Source organism: Panthera uncia, assembly GCF_023721935.1.
Source record: "Panthera uncia isolate 11264 chromosome C1 unlocalized genomic scaffold, Puncia_PCG_1.0 HiC_scaffold_4, whole genome shotgun sequence".
In the NCBI taxonomy this organism is placed as follows: Eukaryota; Metazoa; Chordata; class Mammalia; order Carnivora; family Felidae; genus Panthera; species Panthera uncia.
In genome coordinates, this window is record NW_026057585.1 from 77,827,099 (window position 1) to 77,848,363 (window position 21,265).

Sequence of the window (21,265 nt, forward strand, 5' to 3'; positions counted from 1 at the left end):
TTTCATAGAACCTTTCTGCCAAGTACTTGGTGAGCTTTTGGTAATTTATTTTTTTATAGGACTATACACCTAAAAAATGGAAATAATGAGTTGGGAAAATATCAGCCAGCCTGGTGTAGTGGTTTTCAAACTATTTCATGAAGTTGCCTTAGAAAAGTCACAAAGAAGAGCAGTATAGTGAAATGTTAGCTGTGTTTCATATAGGTCAACGTAACTTTTATCTATTTTATATATTGGGATTCCATGTACAATTTTATTTGAAAACAAACAAACAAAAAGTTTTCACTGTCCCCTTCCCACCAAAGTTTGAAAACCAGTGGTATAACTGAAAGAGCCCTGCCTCAGGAGGTTTAGCACTAGCTCTCTTGTGAGCTAGTTAAAATACCTTTGGAGAAAGAGGGAATTTGGATAATTTTGTATGGTTTCTTCTAGCCCCCAAATAGTGTAATTTAAAGATCTAATGTCAAGACCATAAGCAGACTTGAATTTATTTTTTCAGGGAAAGGTAAAGAGTATGTAGGAAAGAATTTCAGATATTAGTCATTTCTAAAAGTGACCGTGACTTGTCCCAGTACTTGGCCTCAATTTATGTGTGTTTAGTCTGCTTTATAGTAGGCACGTATAGTGTGGTCTTGTCCTAGAAGAATCCTGTTGCTTTGAGCCTCTGTCTGACCACTAGAGTTATTGTCATCTTGCCTTTGGTGGCTGGCACAAAGATGTCATGTGTTTATTGGTATCAGTGAGGTCATGTGACCTGGAGAGCAGATGGCCTTGGTGAAACCTTGACTTTACAGGTCTTGTCCTGTAACACAACCAACCATTTGCTGCATATGATTAAAATGTCACTAACAAGGGTAATTTCGCATGCTTTTTGGCGAATGTGGTTAGCAGGATGTGACATGACACAGCACTACCTTCTTCCTCCAAGTGCCATCTCCCTGGAGGCCTTGCCTCCTCTGCTCACCCTCGTCTCACCATGCCCAGGCTTGCCTTCCAGCTCACCTGCTCCAGATGGGCGGCACAGTGGGAGGACACTGGCAAAGGCAGATGTGTTTATTTTCCGGAGACAAAATGTTTTACTGCTGCAGATGGCAGTGCCTTCAAGCAAATGGCAGCCTTTGACACCGCTGCCACACAGCCTGGGCATCTTGACAGACAGAGCTGGCTTACTTTTGGTGAGGGGGAAACTGAAAAAAAAAATCAAGATGTTCATCATGAAACTCATGGAATTTTGGTGCAAGCAGCAGTTCTTTTAGACCTGGAGAACAGTTCTTTCCCACCAGACCTCAGTCAGCTAGGCAGTTAACTGGATTTTCAAGATGAGCTGAGCCAAGAGTTATAGGTCTGTTAGTTATTTTGTTTCCTAGGCTGAGTAGGACATACAGAAAAACTGAAAACATATGGCTACATTTAGATGGATATTCAGTGGTACTGCAAAACACATGTGCATCCCAGCTCACATCTCACAGGAGTCTCTTAGGATTGGGCGTGGCTCATGTCTGCCCCATTTGAGATGCCACTGTTCTATTTTTAGTGGTCATATTGATTATCTAAAGGCCCAGGGACAGATACTTGAAGTTGAGATGCCTTAATTAATATGACATATATTTTGTGCATATAGTGTTTTTCTACCAAGAATAAGAGTTCTGACAGCTGCACTTTGAAGCAGTTTGCTTATAGTCATTAGGGCTTGACTAAAGTCCATGAGGAAGACAAAGACTTGGATGTTGAATCATTAAACTTACTCATCTTCTAAGAAAAAATGGCTTAAGAATATCCTTTTTCGAAAATTACTGGCTTTATCAGGAATCCTTCCCACCCCTCCTACCCCCTTTTTTAATATGTGCTGTTTTTCCCAGCCCTAGTGCTGATAGAGTTAGGAGTTTGCAGGTGTAAAGTCCTCCCCTCTCCCCCCTTCCCATCTCTCTCCAGGGGGTTGTATGTGAGAAGGTGTTGCTTTCTCACTCAGAGAGCATATATGTGCTACCCTGTTGGATGCCTGCTGTGAGCAGAGAGAACCCCTGTTCTGGTTGAATGGAATGAGCTTATTGGGTGGCTGGGATTGTGCAACCCCATAATGCCAATTTTTCACTTAGAGCATCTTTCCTACCCACAATGGGGTTGATGGTAACTGGTCTAAATTCATACTGTTTTGAAACTTATGTCCTGAAAATTATGTGGTTTCCTATTAAGGTTTGGTGTAAGCCAGGAGCAGCAAAGTACTGTGTCTGCTTAGTAAAAACGTGCTTTTACTTTGAAAATGTTTACCATTAGAAGTGCGGGTTTACCCTGCCTTTTAGGATTGTTTTAAACCAGTGCCCTGACCTGTGTGAGCATTCCCTCACACTCACAGATACAAATACACATACACCCTGACATCTTGATGCCTCTTTTATCCCCCCCCCACAGCCCCTAATGTCTTTATTCTAACTTATTTTTTTAATTTTAATTCCAGTATAGTTAACATACAGTGTTATATTAGTTTCAAGTGTACAATATAGTGATTCAACTTGATGCCTCTTTTTTGCCCTGGCCCACAATCATTCAGGGATATTAATTCAGGGGCTGATCCCAAAAACTCTGTGAGGTTTTCCTGTACTCTCCCCAATAACAGTCATCTAAAATGAAGGAGAGTGGGAAGGAAGTCTTTGAAGGGAGGAGTTGACTGTTCTGTTTCTCGACCTGGGAGCTAGTTACACATGTATTCATTTTATTCATTAAGCTGTATGTGTATATTTTGTGTACCTTTATATGTATATGTTATTTTACCAAAAAAAGCTTAAGGAAATAAGAAGGGTAAAAGGGCAAGAAAGTATAACACATTTTTTTAAAAGTTGAAGAGAGTAAGTTCAGATTTATCATTGCTTTTGAGTGGGGACAGCAGAGTAAATAGGATTAATTAGATTGAAAAGAAGAAAGGAAGGGAGAGGAAATAATCTCTGAATCTTTATAAAGTACCTTGCCAAAACTCTACGCTGCCTTTTTGATGCCTCCTAAAGTGTGCATTCTGTAGCTGAGAAGTTCCATAAGTGCTGATAGTCATTCAGCACATCTGCAGCCTGCATTGTCCTTGGGGCCAGGGAAACGGACGCAAAGCTCGGTGTGTGCCTTTAGATGGAGAACTTGCACTGCAGGGTGACAAGTGCCACAGTCGCCATACAGATAGATAGGTGCTCTGGGAACAGAACCTAACCCGAGCCTGAAAGGACTGGCTGTCATTAAAGGCAAAGGTGAAGCCAAAAGGAAAACCAGAAGCACAAACCAAAAGACAAGTGTGAGAGAATGTGTTAAGTCAGACAGGGGTTTTCTAATGATTTTTAGACTCTGAGCCTCCTACTCCTAATTTTTTACTTGTTTTAACTAGTGGAATACTATATACAAATTAGGGCTCTATTGATTGAAAAGATATATAAATAAATACCTTTATATAGTTTTTACTACATATGTACATATATTATAAAATCTGTAATCTAAATAGTTTGTTAAATATGGCTGAGGTTTTTAGGGGAATGGTAAAAGATTGAAACCAGAGAGTCCCTGTTATGAAGATTTTGATGAAAAAGCTTTATGCTAAAAGCACTGGGGCTCTCTGGAAGCTTGTTGGCTAAGAGAGGGTTAGCACAAACAGATGAGGTTTGGTTTAACTATTGGCTCCTGTTTGCGGAAAGAAGAGAGAAGCAGGGAGACCAGTGAGGATCTTCCATGTCAGTTGAAGAGATAAGAGTAACTTATGTTGAACCTAGGCTGTTCTAATAGAAGGGCTCTGAAACACCGTTTTCCCCAGGATTTCCTTAGTGTTCTGTATCTGGTTGCTGTGGACATCCAGAAACATACACAGTCATATATAGTCCTAAATAGTCTTTTCCAGTGGATTGGTTTATTAACTCAGGAAGGTGAATCAGCTATGATGTTCAGCATTCATAGATATTCATGGGCATGCTTAGCATGTCCACCTTAATATTTGCCTAGTAGTATACAAAGCCTGGCTTCTGCACTTAAATTTTTGAGAACTGATTTAAAGGTATATGGAATCTTCAGTTTTCCCTGGGAACTGCCAGCTCATGAAAAACAGTTCAAGTGGCCTTGTTGCAGATGTGGTGGCGTTGGTTTTCCCATTGCACAATCAGCAATTTTATTTTGATGTTATTTGGGAGAAAGCAGTATTTTTGATTAGCAAGTAAAATTAATGTAGAAAACAAATACTGTGTTAACTAGTTGGTATAATAAGGCATCTGTGCCATGCTGCATTTCAACTCATTAAATTTCTAAACTTCTGATTACGATAAGATTACAACTTTAATAGGAGAATGGTTCAAACTTGGGGTTAATAATGGCTTTAGGGAAGTAAAATGTACAGAAATATTGGAATTATTGAAGGGGAACTTTAAAATTTAGTTTTGCTAAAAATTGAAATATGCACAATATTTAACTTTTTTTGCTCCTAGAATTCAGATTCAGTTGACATTTATTGAGCACCTGCTACTCACTAGGCTTTTTTAAAACAATGTTCATTTATTTATTTTGAGAGAGTGTACATGCGCATGGGTAGGGGAAGGGGCAGAGAGAGAGGGAAAGAGAGAATCCTAAGCAGTCTCCGCACTGACAGCATGCAGCCCAACACGTTGCTGGATCTCACAAACCGTGCGATCATGTCCTGAGCCAACATCAAGAGTCACGCTTAACTGACTGAGCTGTCCAGGTACCCCACTAGGTCTTCTTTCAGGAACTTTAACACAGATGAGCACTTTTCATTCCTAACATCTGTTGGGTGAACAGTACTATCCCCATATTCAGATGGGGCACTTGGAGCTCCAGGGCCAAAGGACTGTCTCGGGTCTTCATTGCTTGGGATCTAAATTGAGTTTTTTACATCTGCTCTATCATCTTTCCCCTTATTGAGAGCCTTCTTAACTCCTCGTTCTCCCATACCTTCTATTCCACTAGTTATTCCTGTCGTTTCTCCCTTCTAAATATATTTCATGTTGCATACCTCCCTCTCCATCCCTACTGCTTCTGCAGTGTCCTGTGACATGAAAAAGGCTTGGAGCAGCAGAGGAACAGGAGTGGTTTTCACTGGCTCCTCTTTGGTTTACAGGCTAAAGTTTGTATTCTTTAGGAAGCCAGTGACAGTATCATTCCAGTTCCTCTGCTTCCTGCTGAAATGACCTAATTCATTAGGTATACATGTCCCATATTCACCAGTACCCAAATATTCCACATTCCTCCATGTTTCTTTACCTTCACATATGCTGTTTCCTCAATCTGGAATCCTCCTACTCATCTATCTTGTGAGCTCCTTCCAGACCTAGGCTTCCATCTTCATCACCTGGCATAAAGCTTCTCACACAGTAAATGCTGAGTAACTTTGGAGTTAAAGTAGGGACACCTGGGTGACTCAGTCCATTAAGTGTCTGACTGTCGATTTTGGCTCAGGCCACAATCTCGCAGTGTATGGGTTTGAGCGCCACATCAGGCTTGGGGCTCACAGTGCAGAGCCTGCTTGGGATTCTCTCTCTGTCCCTCCCTCAAAAATAAATAAATGAAACTTTAAAAATAAATAAATAAAGTCACATGTCAAATGCAAAAGTGAAGTTGGTTGGGGTATCTGCCCATTTCATAACTATCCTATGTGTCTAGTCTAGTTCTTGCAGGATTTGGTTGAAGCCTTTTATAAATTGTGTACATTTATACTTCAGGTATAATCACCGTTGTTATTAGAAAGAGAGATTCATGGGTTTCCTTAAGAAGGACTGTATTGGAGAGGATTAAAACCAGAGTACCTATGTCCTATATTGTTTAGGTACTAGGGATAGATATTCTTCTCCAGCCCTATCCATAGAGTCACAATCTTCTAGAGCTAGAAAAGTTACATAGGTTGTGAAGACTATTGGAAGTTGTTGAAATCTTAGAGGTTTTTTCTGAAGTGTTCAATATAGCAAACATTGCAATTCCAATATAGGTACAAAGTCCTTCTTCTTCTTCTTCTTCTTCTTCTTCTTCTTCTTCTTCTTTTTAAAATTTTAATGTTTGTTTTATTTTTGAGAGACAGAGTGGGGGAGGGGCAGAGAGAGAGAAGGAGACAGAATCCAAAGCAGGCTCCAGGCTCTGAGCTGTCAGCACAGAGCCCGACGCAGGGCTCAAACCCATGAACCGAGAGATCATGACCTGAGCTGAAGTCGGACGCTCAATGAACTGGGCCACCCAGGTTCCCCTACCAAGTCCTTCTTTAATTAAAATGGCAAAAGTGACATTGAAATTTTAAAATTATACCATCAAACCATGCAAAGCAGGTAGCTAGTGAATTCTGTTGATTATTGGAAATAAACTTCTGATTCAGTGTTCAGAGTACCAATATAAGAAAATAATAAACTGATCCATTTTGTTTATTAATGAATTTGCAAAATTGGGCATTGGCAAAGCAGTTATGATATTGGTATGTGTTTGTCAGGTAAACAGATACCAATACCATAACTGCTATTTATTGAGTACTTACCGCATGTTTTATATATTTGTAGATGGTTTAGAGGAGTCATATGGTCTGACATTGAATTTGCCCTTTTAAAACTTAAAGTACTATAGGTTATGTAAGATGTGATACATGAAACAGAGAACAATAGATACTGGTATGCAAAATAGTATAATCTGAAATATTTGAGTGTGAAACTGACATTTACATATTGAATTATATTTTCACACTAATTTCCATTTTGTGGAGGCAGCATGGTTTCCTAGAAAAACACACAATGGAATCAGAAGTCTAAATTCTGGTCCTGACACTAATTAGCCATGTGACTTAGGGGCACATCACTGTCCCTTCTTTGAACTTGAGTCCCCACATTTGTGAAAGGGATGTTAGACAAGCTAGTTGAACTTTTCTTCTAAGTCTATAAACTGTACTCTCAGTGCCAAAGATGGGATTTTAGGGAGCTTTGACAATCAACTGGGCTAAAAGAAATAGCATGCACTGTCCCTTCAAAGCCCAGTCTCTGTTTAGTGTATTTAGAAGTCTATTTATTAAAACACTGTCATCACTAAACAGACTCCTTTGTCCCATTGGTGGTTCTGTATCTCCTTCCAGATTAATCCAGGAATGGAACTATGCTTCACACACTGCTTAAAGTTCCAAGGTACAGCACAACGCAAAAGAAACCCCACCTCCAAAGTACCTCACTCCTATCGACATGGTCCTATTCAATTAGAGGTGGCAAAGGCTGGCCTGGCTCCAAAGGAAGACTGTCAATTCCTCTCTTTTTCTGTGTCCACGCTCGGCAGGATGCTTCCTCACGCCCACCTCTCTCCCCCTTGCTGTGACTTTGGTTTCCGCCAGATGTCACACCGCTGCTTGTCACCGCCCAGACTCTTCGTTGCTGATTTTGTTGTTTCAGTGTATTTATCACAACTGTTCTCTTCAGCTGTAAAATTTATGGAATTTCACACTCTTCGTAATCACTACAGTGTTTCTTTTTCATGAGAGAGAGAATATACAAGGAGTTGTATGCACAAGAGTTGGAGGGAGGGAAATATTCCACCTAACTTGGGGAAAGTTTGCCTGTGTGTACCATGCACACCCCCCACTCCCAAATGCACAAAGTAAAACAGCTCAGTTCTGCAGGGCTCAGGTACTTAGGAAGTCCATTTCAATCTCAGGGAGAAGTGTATAAGAGGTGTGGTTATTGGCTAATTTCCTTGCTTAAATTTTATCCCTTTTGACTATAAAAAAAAAAAGAGGGATGATTTGATTGGCTCTTTGTGGGACATCTTGATCTTATTGTTATCTGGTCAGATCTGTTAATGCGGTCAGATCATAAAAGTGACAGTGGTGGTGGTGGTGATGATAATAACTAATCTGTATTACTATTATTAACAGGTATTTGCATTAAGCACTTTACATTTATTTATTTAAACCTTCTATAACCCTGTAATGATGGATGCTGTTATTATCCCTGTTGTATAGATGAAGAAATTTCAAAATGACTGAAAGCTTTCCACTTTATTTTTAAAGTTTATTTATTTATTTTGAGAGAGAGAGTGAGTGAGCATGAACAGGGGAGCAGCAGAGAGAGTGAGAGAGAATCCCAAGCAGGCCCCACGCTGCCAGCACAGAGCCTGACTTGAGGCTCTATCCCACAAACCATGATCATGACCTGGGCCGAAGTCTAGAGTCAGACGCTCAATGGACTGAGCCACCCAGACACTCCTAAAGCTCTCCATTTTTTTTTTTTTTTTCCTCCACTTTAAAATAAACTTATAGGGGCGCCTGGGTGGCTCAGTCGGTTGAGTGTCTGACTTCAGCTCAGGTCATGATCTCACAGTCCGTGAATTTGAGCCCTGCATCAGGCTCTGTGCTGACAGCTCAGAGCCTGGAGCCTGCTTTGGATTCTGTGTCTCCCTTTCTCTCTGCTCCTCCCCTGCTCATGCTCTGTGTTTCTCTGTCTCAAAAATAAATAAAAACATTAAAAAATTTTTTTAAATAAACTTATATCCGGGCATCTGGGTGGCTCAGTCAGTTAAGTGTCTGACTTGGGCTCAGGTCATGATCTCGTGGTTCATGGGTTCAAGCCCTGCATCAGGCTCTGTGCTGACAGTGTGGAGCCTGGAGCCTGCTTAGGATTCTGTGTCTTTCTTGTTCTCTGCCCCTCCCCTGCTCATGTTCTCTCTCTCTCTCTGTCTCTCTCTCAGAAGTAAATAAACATTAAAAAATAAAATAATAAAATAAAATAAGCTTGTATCACGTATTTTTAAGGGAAGAAAAGATACCACATTTGTGTGGTGGTGTTTTTTTTCCCACTTGTAAAAAGAGGCAAAATTTTGGTGGTACCTTTTTTTAGTTAAAAAAAAATTTTTTTATTAACATTTATTTATTTTTGAGAGAGAGAGACAGAGTGTGAGCTGGGGAAGGGTAGAGACAGAGGGAGACAGAATCAGAAGCAGGCTCCAGGCTCTGAGCTGTCAGCACAGAGCCAGATGTGGGTCTCGAACCCACGAACCATGAGATCATGACCCAAGCCGAAGTCTGATGCTTAACAGACTGAGCCACCCAGGCGCCCCAGTGGTACCTTTTTTTAGAAGCTAAAATTCATTTTGAGCTCCCAGGATGGTTCACTTAAAATTTTTTCTTTGTCTATCAATTAAATACAACTTTAAAGTATTTTGGTGTTTGTACTGTAAACCGTTGATGGTGATCCTCAAGGCTATTATTGTGCAGGGAGTGTCTCATCTAAATGTTTGGATCATTTATTGGTCATCTGGATGTTTAGGTTCAAAATGTATATAATATTCAATCCTATCCTTTGTTGTGAAGGATGCCAGTTCCTTGGGGACCTCATAACTTTGTTTTATTACCTAGATTTGCTATCTAAATAATTAGAATAGTGGAGACAACCAAAGACTAGATTATATCATGCACAGAACAAGGATTACTTTGTAAAGGATAGAGGTTTCCTGGCAAATCTGTCATGATTGATTAGTGTTCCCATTTCCCTGGAATAATTGACAGATTCTCACATGTAATGCTGCTCATAGGATAGAAGGGAACTGATGAAAAAGTAGCTAGAAAGTGAGATTTGGCACTCAAGTGGACATATCTGTAGTGGCAGAAACAGCACGAAAGTACTTAATAAATTATTAAATGGTACTTACTCTTCAAGAGTGGATGTAGGGTTTGTTTTTGTTTTTGTTTTTTCAGGCTTCCAGAAAATCTATATATGTCTATGTCTCCAGGCCTGTGTCAGTCTCAAGATAGGTGAGGGTAGGTTGAATGCGAAGTGGATATGCTTGAAGTGAAGATGCTTATGAATGTCTTTGAGAGTGAATACAATCATTATCACCTTCTGACTTGGGGCTTCTGAAAGAGTCTGGGAAGGGGAGAGGAGGAAACTGTCATTTACCGCATTTCTGTGTGTCAGCCAGTGTGCTAGGCACTTTTTATTAACATCCTTCCATGTCCCTTTATGAAGACATATATGAGGAATTGTATTTCAGTGCTAGGAGTAGGTGGGCTTCTCCTGAGTACTTGCAGTGTCTATTTCATAGGCACTGTGAACTTCATAGATGATTGTGTGTCTCTAGTAGTAATTTTATTTATTTATTTAAAATTTTTTTTAACGTTTTATTTATTTTTGAGACAGGGAGAGACAGAGCATGAATAGGAGAGGGTCAGAGAGAGGGAGACACAGAATCTGAAACAGGCTCCAGGCTCTGAGCTGTCAGCACAGAGCCTGATGCGGGGCTTGAACTCACGAACCGTGAGATCATGACCTGAGCCGAAGTTGGCTGCTCAACCGACTGAGCCACTCAGGCGCCCCTCTAGTAGTAATTTTAGTATTTATCGAGGCTTTACTGTGTTTTAGGCACTCTGCTTATTGTTCATATGCATTGTCTCTTTGAATCTTCACTGTATCCCTTTTGTGTAGGTATTAGCCCATGTTTTCAATAACACTAAAATTCAGAGAAGTTAAGTGACTAACTTTTCTAAAGCCACACATTGATAAGATAGGTTTTGAACTCAGGTCTAACTGTACAGTTTACCAAAGCTATTTCTTTCTTTTAAGTTTTTATTTAAATTCTGATTAGTTAACATATATGACAAAATTAGTTTCTACAAATTTTTGTACAATATACAAACATATGACAAAATTAATTCTACAAAATTAGTAGAATTTAGTGATTCGTCACTTACATATAACACCCAGTGCTCATCCCAGCAAGTACCCTCCTTAATACCCATCACCCATTTAGCCCATCCCCCACCTACTCCCTCCATGAATCCTCAGTTTGTTCTCTATAGTTAAGAATCTCTTACGGTTTTCTTCCGTCTCTTTTTTTTCCTTCCCCTATGTTCATTTGTTTGTTTCTTAAATTCCACATATGAGTGAAATCATATATTTGTCTTTCTCTGATTTATTTCACTTAGCATAATACGTTCTAGCTCCATCCACGTGGTTGCAAACGACAAGATTTCATTCTTTTTGATGGCTGAGTAATACTCCATCGTATGTATGTGTATACACACACACACCACATCCTCTTTATCCATTCATCAGTTCTTTTTTTTATTTTTTAATTTAATTTTTTTAGGTTTTTTTTTTTAATGTTTATTTTTGAGAGGGAGAGCAAGCAGGGGAGTAGGAGAGAGAAAGAGAATAAGAATCTGAAGCAGGCTTCAAGCTCTGAGCTGTCAGCACAGAGCCTGATGTGGGGCTCAAATCCACAAACTGTGAGATAATGACCTGAGCTGAAGTCAGATGCTTAACCAACTGAGCCACCCAGGCGCCCCATATCCATTCATCAGTTTGGACATTTGGGCTCTTTCCATAGTTTGGCTATTGTTGATAATGCTGCTATAAACATCAGGGTGCATGTACCCCTTTGAATCTGTATATTTTTGTATCCTTTGGGTAAATACCTAGTAGTGCAAATACTGGGTTGTAGCAGTGTTCTGTTTTTTCATTTTTTCTTTAAATTAATGTTTATTTTTGAAAGAGAGAGAGACAGAGCAAGAGTGGGGAAGGGGCAGAGAGAGAGGGAAACACAGAATCTGAAGCAGGCTCCAGGCTCTGACCTGTCAGCACAGAGCCCAACACGGGGCTCGAACCCATGAATCGTGAGATCATGACCTGAGCCAAAGTCAGACACTTAACCAACTGAACCACCCAGGCGCTCCAAGGGTAGTTCTGTTTTTAACTTTTGAGCAACCTCCATACTGTTTTCCAGAGTGGCTACACCAGTTTGTATTCCCACCAACATCGTAAGAGGGACCCTTTTCTCCACATCCTGGCCAACATCTGTTGTTTCCTATGTTAATTTTAGCCATTCTGATAGGAATGAGGTGGTATCTCCTTGTGATTTTGATTTGTATTTCCCTGATGATGAGTGATGTTGAGCATCTTTTCATGTGTCTGTTAGTCATCTGTATGTCGGAGAAGATATTTGCAATGACATATCTGATAAAAGGTTAGTATCCAAAATCTATAAAGAATTTATCAAACTAAACACCCCCCAAAATAATCCAGTTAAGAAATGGGCAGAAGACATGAACAGACATTTTTCCAGACATTTCTTCCTAAAATACTTATTTGTGCTGTTGTTCTCCCCTTTGTTCAATTCTAGATGCATGACCTGTACCCTAAATTTTCCTTTACTTAGCAACCTATGTCTAAAGGGGGTTAGAGGGGTACCTGTGTGCCTCGGTTGAGCGTCTGACTTTGGCTCAGGTCATGATCTCACAGTTCTTGAATTTAAGCCCCACATCAGGCTCACTGCAGTCAGTGTGGAGCCCACCTCAGATCCTCTGTCCCTCTCTCTCTACCCCTCCCCTGCTTGTGCTGTCTCAGAAATAAACACTGAGAAATATAATACAGGGGAATAGAAAGAAGGACCCAGGAGTCTAGTAAAAGGCAACAATATATGTCCATTCAGAGAGATGCTGGCAGTTGATTTAAACTTGAGTGAATTCTTGGAAGTAGGACCTATCGCTTTCTGACATTTGTTTAGTCATTTTCCTCATCTCCTTGTCATACTAGGCATTAGCCACATATAAATTAAAACATATAATGCCTTCTGGTATGATTACTACTCATTCAGCACATATTTATTGAGCATATACTATATGCTTGTGTATCATTGAACAAACCAGACATAATCCTGCCTTCATGGAGCTTATAATTGGCATAAATATTTGAATTGGTAGGCTGTATCTTACACATAAGTATTTTTCTAAGCATACTACCAGCAGTCACACGTGTGTATACTGTCAGAATAACACAAAATTGAGGGGCTTGGAATTTGTCTCATTTCAGGAATACAGTAAGGAATCAAGAATATGAGGGACAATAACAGTCAAGAAACTCATAACTATGGCTTTGTCACTTTGAATTGAACACTGTGATTCTTAGAGGCACAAGAGTGACAATACATAAGACTTAATTTGAAATTTTAAAACACTAGTGTAAGGGGCATCTGGGTGGCTCAGTCGGTTAAGCTTCTGACTCTTGGTTTCGACTTAGGTCATTATCTCACAGTTCGTGGGTTTGAGCTTCGTGTTGGGCTCTGAGCTGACAGTGGAGGGCCTACTTGGGATTCTCTCTCCTTCTCTCTCTCTCTCTCTCTCTCTCTCTCCCCCTCCCTCCCTCCCTCCCTCCCTCCCTCCCTCCTTCTCTCCCTCTCTCCCTCTCTCCCTCCCCTCCCCACCTCCATTTTTTCTCTCTCTCTCTCTCTCAAAATAAATAAATAAACTTAAAAAAACAAAACAAAACAAAAGACTAGTGTAAGCCAGAGATCTTTGATGGAGTATTATAGGAAGAATTTCAGAAACTGCAAGTTGTTACACAGATGTATTGATTTAATTAGTCTAGCTAACACCATTTATTTATGCTTAAGCATCTCACACTTGCAGAAGTTGGTAATTCGAAGTCACACAATAATTTGTGAGTTATCTTCTCTACCACGTGTTGTAGCTTCTGAATACCAACTTTGATGAGTGTGTGTATCAGATGCTTAAGCATGAATAAATGATATTATATAGACCAATTAAGCAATACCATTTGCTTTTGAAGTTCTGTTGACATAGTTTCATGTAAAATCTTTTGGTGGTGGCTTTTAAAATCACATTGTTTTAAACACAGTGTAATCTCATAGTATAGCAAGATCCTCATTAGAGACAGAACATATCTAGGTTCTGTTGCTTAGACCTCTTTGGGTATCTGAGTGGATCCTTAATTTGCCATTACAACTTGATAAAATTGTTCTGATTAACCATACAGTGGATGTTTTAGCTAGTGAACGAAGAATTGTAGAGTTATCCTCTTAGCAAAAGGGTGAACTTTTTTTTTGTGATAGATAAGAGACTATATTGTGAAATCTCTTAGGGGAGGAAAACCAGTTAGAATTCCCTTGCCATCTCTCTGTTTCTCTCCTCTCTCCCCCATTCTTCTCTCTGCTTCCTCTTTTTTTTTTTTTTTTTTTTTAATATTTTTATTTATTTTTGAGACAGAGAGAGGCAGAGCATGAGCAGGGGAGGGGCAGAGAGAGAGGGAGACACAGAATTTGAAGCAGGCTCCAGGCTCTTAGGTGTCAGCACAGAGGCCGATGTGGTGCTCGAACTCACGGACTGTGAGATCATGACCTGAGCTGAAGTCAGACGCTTAACCGACTGAGCCACCCAGGCACCCCTCTGCTTCCTCTTTGAGATTCTAATTCTAACCATAAGAACATGAAGGTATTCTGTGTCTGCCTGATTTTACAGTATGGTTTTCACACTTAAAAAAATTTTTACTAGAAAAAATCTATTAGATATATATACATATTTTATCTTTAGCTAATTTAAACAGTTTAGTTTTTGTTGTTTAAAGTGGAATGCTATTGAAAGGAGATTGGGGTATAGCTAATATGCTACGAAATGTAGGCAGCATCTTTTCTTCCAGAGTTTGGGATGCCTCACCTCTATTATTTTTTCTCACCATACTCCCCAGAAGCTAGAAAAGGGAAGGATTAGTTGACCCAGTTGACCCAGTTTTACACATAAGGAAACAGAAACTCATAGGGGTTAAGTGTCTTGCCTAAGGTCAGACTTACTAAGGATGTAGTTGCAGAATGTGGCAGAGAGTTCCAGAGCCTGGCAGAGTGTAGCACACTACCCACTGGGAAATGTGACAAGCACGTAATTATTTTCTCAGAAGACTTGACTACTGCTAGTCAGTTCTTACTCCTCTCAGAATATCCACCATCCACCCAAGGCAGAAACTTGTTTGCAGTTTAGGGCTACACTGTAATCTTTAGGAAATGTTACTTAGGACAACTGGCTTAGAATTCTAAGTTAGTATATAATATTTTCATGTGTTCTTCTAACATGAACTTCTTCAAGCTTCCAGGTGTCCATGTTAATCATTGTCCAAAGAATGTAAGGTGTCACTTTTAGGACCACTAGCTGTTATTACTTTATGCTTTATACACTCGCTTTATTACTTTAAAAGGGTGCATAAATGTATTCAGTTTCATTTAATGTGCATTTAATTGAATATGTAAATTTAAGGATGGGCACATAACCTGAGCAAGGCCTGCTCACTACCCACTGAGGCCAATGCAAGGTGGAAAACACATTTTCCGGAGAAAAAGGAAGCCTTGTAAAATGGGAGTCTCACCACTGATGCCTAGGGCCGTACACAGGCTGAATTTAACATGGTAAATGGCCCAGCTAGTGTAGAAAAAAATAATCTTCCATTTGGAGATGAAGATCAAGGCCGACTTACTAAAGGTTCTTTGTAGAAACTTGCATGTTTAGATTTGCCAGTAATACAAAGAAAGAACACCAGTTAATTACTTTTTGTTTGTTTCATTGATAAAAATTACTTTTTAGTTACCTTAGGAGAGCCTTCTTATATGAGAAAAAATGTTAGCGTTTCACCTAAATCTATAGTTCTTCCAGTGTTGCTATGTTTCCACAGTTCTTCTAGAGCATTTATGGACTTCATTATTACTGTCTGCATTAAAGTTTAGTGATTTGAGGGGCACCTGGCTGGCTTAGTCAGTAGAGCATGTAACTCTTTTTTTTTTTTAATTTTTTTAACATTTATTTTATTTTTGAGAGACAGAGTGAAAGAGGGAGATGGACACAGAGAGAGGGAGATACAGAATCCGAAGCAGGCTCCAGGCTCTGAGCTGTCAGCACAGAGCCTGATGCGGGGCTCAAACTCATGAACAGTGAGATCATGAACCGAGCTGAAGTCGGCCGCTTAACCAACTAACTGAACCACCCAGGCACCCCTAGAGCATGTAACTCTTGAGTTCGAGCCCCATGGTGGGTGTGGAGCCTACTTAAAATTTAAAAAATTTTTAAATGTTTAGTGGTTTGACTTAAATTTTTGAGACCTACTATCCTTCTGCACCCCCAAGTTGTTTCTTTAATACTATGGCATATAGTCTCTACCATCTGAAATTTTGGTCCAGGTGCCCAGATGGAATCTGTTTATTTTGGAAGATGTGGTTGGAGCTGCCGCTTTCTTTAGTCTGTGGCCTGACACTCTCAGAACTGTGTTTTTTGGTTTCAGCAGTTAGAAAAGACGTAAGAGCACCTATGTTTTGCTTTTGTAACAAGTTCTTGTCCACAGGCTTTTACGAAGAAAGCAGCTTTTTTGAATACCGGTAAGTGCTCCCAATGCCCTTACATTCAAACAAGCTAACTTCCCTTTACAAACTCTTACCACACTCTTAGGCCTTTAGATTTCTCTCAGTTTTTACTTTCATCATGATTTACTTAGCTGCTGTTATTTTCTTATTCATCAGGAATTGGAATGATCCCATTTGTCATGGAAAGAGATGTTGGTGCTACTGCTTTGACCATGTCTTTCTTCTGCAGACCCCGTATCACGTCAACCTCCTCCTGGCTGGCTATGACGAGCATGAGGGTCCAGCGCTTTACTACATGGACTACCTGGCAGCCTTGGCCAAGGCCCCTTTTGCAGCCCATGGCTATGGTGCCTTCCTGACTCTTAGTATCCTGGATCGATACTACACTCCAAGTAAGTTCTAGCACTCTAGGTAGGGAATACAGTCCCGTCCTGAGCTGCCTTCTGGTTTTGTACACTACTCCTGGAGTTGGGTGGTCGGGGCTTGAATAGAGGATGGATCCTAAGAAGCACATCCAGGTACCTTCTGGAAGCTGCTCTCCCCTCCAGGTCAGTAGGGTTCTTGAAAAGCTAATAAAAGTCCTTCTTTTACCAGACAGAAGGGGATACTGCATATGTCCAGAGCTGGGTTTTGTTTTGTTTAAAAGGGTGCTACAGTAGTGACTAAAATTAATTTTTCAGTTACAAAAGTTCAGTTTTTTAATTCATTTTGCCCAGCCTAGATGCTTATTAGCATCTCAGCTATAAAGAATGAGCAAATAAGCAAAGTGGTTTGCATGTTTGAGTTTGTGAGGATGAACAGGTCCCCAGAATGACAATGGAAGATTTCTTTGCTTAAACATCAAAGCTTTTAAGGCCACAAGCCTTGGCCCTTCGCTTGGTTCTTTATCAGCTGCTGGATGCCCCTCCTGTGAGAAAGAGCTGGCTCTCTACTTGTCAGTAAACTGTTAGCTTGGCAAAGCTTCTAGCACAGGGATGCTTTTGTGCTACATTCTATCTTCTGACTCCAATCCCAAACTTGACTTTAGCCACTGTGAGCAATAGGCACTTGGGATTCTTCACTTTTCTAGGCTATAGATGCAGCCCAGATAGCCATTCCTCTCCTTAAACTCCATTCTTCCCTATCAGTACGGTAAAAATCTGGCTTCTTTACTCTTTTTTTTTGGTGCTGCCCTCTCACTCAACCTTAGCCATGCCAGAGCTCCAGGCCACATCCTGAAAAGCATTAGTCTGGCCTCCTAATGACTGTTTCTTGATTTGGCATCTGTCAGTAATACAGCTGACTTCCCCACCAAAATCACCACTAACCACCCTTGAAGCCTAACTGCATAATATGTCATCCCAGTTTGCCATGCCTGTGGACAGTTCCTTTGGCTCCTGTTTTATGAGAGTCTCAGTCCTATCCCATGAATTCTCTTTCCATTGTTAAACTGAGACCCAGCTGGGAAAGTGAGGCTAAAACTCTGGCCTGTCCTCCCTTGCCCTGATTTGCAGCTGGCTAGGGCAGATGGAACCGATTTAAGCCCTAGTCTAAAAGGGTGGGGTGGGTAGGGGTGAGGGGGATGGGCGATAAAAAAGAGGCAAGCCGCTGGACTTCTCTAGAGGCAGGCCCTGGCCATGGGAGGCAGAATTCCGTCATGCTTACCCTTCTCTGTAGCAAATCAATTTGCAATGGCTTGTGGCTGCCGGAGCACTGGGTCTGGGGCATCCTCCACTGCATATGGAATAAGTTTGTTGCAAGCTAGAAGGCTAGGTATTTTTTTGCCTTTTCCGTTTGTGTGGCATGCTGACCTGAAGAAATTTGAAACTTAAAAGTTGTGGCAGAGAGTTGGACTTGATGGCAACTCCTTGAATACGTGGCCTCTGTGTTCTCTTTCAGCTATCTCTCGTGAGAGGGCAGTGGAGCTTCTTAGGAAATGTCTAGAGGAGGTGAGTAGTTCCCACAGGAACCTGAAAGGAATGTTTATCTCTGTTTGCCAATATTGTTCATTCCTTGGTTGCAGTTTTTCCCTGATCTTTGCCAGAAGGTGTAATAAATACACACTAACCAGATGTGAAGTTGCTACCAGGGATAGAGTTTGGTGGGTAACAAACTCTCATGGGTTACCTCCCATCAATGTCAATTTTACAATTTAGTTATCTTTTTTTGGCTCATCCAACCTAGTGATTCTCAGAATTTGGCATGTATAAGAATCATCTTGGGAACTGTTTTTTTGATTGATTGTTTTGTTTTTATTTTTGTTTTTAAGCAGATTCGTGACTACCCTACTCCCATTCCCACCACTGATTCTGATTCAGTTGTCCTAGTGTAGAGTCTGAGTATTTGATTAGCAGTCCCAGGTGATTTTGCTGCAGGCGGTAACTGGGTCATATTTTAAGAACTACTACCTTAGGGACACTTCAGTTGGTTAAGTGTCCGACTTCAGTCAGATCATGATCTCATGGTTCGTGGGTTCGAGCTCTGTGTTGGGCTCTGTCCTGACAGCTCAGAGCCTGGAGCCTGCTTTGGATTCTGTGTGTGTCTCTCTCTCTGCCCCTCCCCTGCTCCTGCTGTGTCTGTTTCTCTCTCTCTCAAAGATAAATAATAAAAATTTAAAAAAATAAAAGAGCTATCTTAGACTTAATATCTGCTGTATTTGTGTCACCTGGGGTTGCCATACCCCAGGTGTCTGCTTTCTTTTAAAAAAATTTTTTATTTTTAATGTTTATTTTTGAGACAGTGCCAAGTGGGGGAGGGGCAGAGAGAGAGAGGGAGACACAGAATCTGAAACAGGCTCCAGGCTCTGAGCTGTCAGTACAGAACCCGATGTGGGGCTCTAACCCACAAACCGTGAGATCATGACCTGAGCTGAAGTCAGACACTTAAGCAACTGAGCCACCCAGGCGCCTTGTGTCTGCTCTCTTAACAGTCCATTAGTCCTGGAGAGAAAGCCTTCCCTGAGAATTCAGGAGGCCATAGAAAGCAACTGGGAAGCTTTAAGCAGAAGAAGAGAGTAGCTTTTAGTTTATGAGGCCAGGAACGTGGACCCCACCCATTAATACTGCTGCTAAGAGTCTAAGGCTTCGGGTTATGTATGGAGGATGAGGAGGAAGAGAAAGCAGCTCCCTTAGGCTTTTAAATTCTTTTACTGTCCTTGTGGCCTAAGGATGAACTTGAATTTGTGGTCTAGGAGAGAGCAGGTGGGTGAGAGCAGGTGGGAGCACTGAGCATAATGTCAATTTGCCTCTTATACAACCCTGTCTTCTTCAGTCCACAGTGTCCCCATTCTTCCTCATGTTTGCAAATCCCCTTTACAAAGCAGAAACTGAGGACAAACTCATGTACTTTGCTTAGCCATCCAGCTAAGAGACCATATTAGTCCAGCAGTCCTAAGTGTTACAGGGGGTGTCAGGGAGAAGCCACTGGCATATCAAGGGCTTTGAGACTTTATTCACTATGGACCCTAAACATGATCATTTTAGAAACCCATATTTCTTGTCACCTTTTCTTGATTTTAGAGCTTGTTTTTGGATGTAGGAGTCATCAGCCAGAGGAGACTCTGGAAATGGAGTGGGTTTTTGATGCCCAGTCCTCAGCTGTAAAGGAGATGGGAAATATCACAGGAGGGAGGGCTTGGGCCTGGGGAGGTGGACATTTCTGGGATATGCTTCTGAGGGAGCAAGTAGAGAGCTTTGTGCCTTCCCTCTGGAGACTAAGTGAGGTGTCCAGGAAGGGTGGCCACAGAAGCCAAGATTTCCTCCAGCCGTCTTCCTCTATAATCACCAGCCAGGTTAGTGGGGCTGTCTGCTTCCATGCACAATAGAGCACTGCTTGTTTGGAACAGCCTCTCAAGCAGAGAGTCTTAATGAGAGTGCGGAGGTGTTATTTTAATCACAGGTCAGCTTGGACTGCAGGAGTTGGAAGTAGGGGTTGTTCCAAGAGCAGTTCTTCCAACACCCTTCCACCATTCCTGTGGCTACACACACACACACACACACACACACACACACACACAGAGTCACACAGTCAGTCCTTGTAATGTCGGTGGGTGGGGCTATGGTGACTGGAGTAAATTCTTGGGACGTAGGAATACATTGCTTTGGTCCAAAGTTTATTCCTAGAGCAATCACTCTTTGTAGGCTGATTACCTTGAGACATTTTTAGAAAGAAGTCTGTGTTTACCAGACTGATTGGTAGCAGACTGTGGGGAATAGAGCTTTGGATTTTCTTACTCTTTCATCAGCTGACTGACCAGAGACAAGCTCCCAGCTGCATCTCCCAGTCCTCCCTCACCACCTTCCAGCCTCCAGCTGCAGTTTGGGGTTTTTTCAGTGTCTGAGTACTGACTGCCCCAGTACAATATAAGCTCCACAAAAGCAAGGATTTTTTATCTGCTTGTATGCCCAGTGCCCTCAAAGAGAGCCTGGCCCATAGTTAGTGCTCAGTAAATACTTTTTGACTGATTTTCTTCATCTCTGTCTGCAGCTCCAGAAACGCTTCATCCTGAATCTGCCAACCTTCAGTGTTCGAATCATTGACAAAAATGGCATCCATGACCTGGACAACATTTCCTTCCCGAAACAGGGCTCCTAACCTCATGCCTTCTCTCCAGTTTGCCAGGGAACGTTTTTTGATGGGCTCCTTCGTCTTTTTCTACTCTTTTGACGTGCATCCTTGATAGATGGTTAATTCAGAATAAAGCTGAATCTGGATACATTGAGCTCTCTGTTTTGAGTCTCCATTTACCTATCATCACTTCAGGACAGAAATGGAGAAAGGATGATCTGCATTGGACTTTTTGCCGGGACTGTCTTTCCTTCTGCCCCTTTCCCTTCATTAATGCTCTAATTGTCCTTTTAGCTGATAGCCCTGCATTCTGTTTCACTGCCTAGCTTCCTTCCCGTCTAGCTCTTTCATATATCTTGCTTGCTAATGTCTCATTTCCCTAAAGCAGTGGTTCTTTTTACCCCTAAGCTTAACGTTTTAAAAATTAGTTTGAGGGGCGGCTGGGTGGCTCAGTCAGTTGAGCATCCGACTTCGGCTCAGGTCATGATCTCACTGTTCGTGGCTTCGAGCCCCGCATTGGGCTATGTGCTGACTGCTCAGAGCCTGGAGCCTGTTTCAGATTCTATGTCTTCCCCGCTCACACTCTGTCTCTCTCTCT

At 41.2% G+C, this 21,265-nt stretch overlaps 1 protein-coding gene across 2 annotated transcripts in view; it reads left to right on the top strand.

Moving 5' to 3' along the window:
* The window catches only part of PSMB2 (proteasome 20S subunit beta 2), a 33,411-nt gene extending 12,590 nt beyond the window's left edge, over nt 1–20,821 (top strand). The window contains exons 4-6 of one of the 2 annotated variants that reach the window (XM_049618748.1): nt 16,352–16,514; nt 18,001–18,050; nt 18,374–18,549. In XM_049618748.1, coding sequence (XP_049474705.1) covers nt 16,352–16,514; nt 18,001–18,050; nt 18,374–18,433 — 273 coding nt within the window. In that variant the 3' untranslated portion in view covers nt 18,434–18,549. Of the gene's footprint in view, nt 1–16,351; nt 16,515–18,000; nt 18,051–18,373; nt 18,550–20,586 lie in introns of those variants that run through there. The other variant, XM_049618747.1, reaches the window with a different exon arrangement.
* Nucleotides 20,822–21,265: the final 444 nt, after the last annotated feature.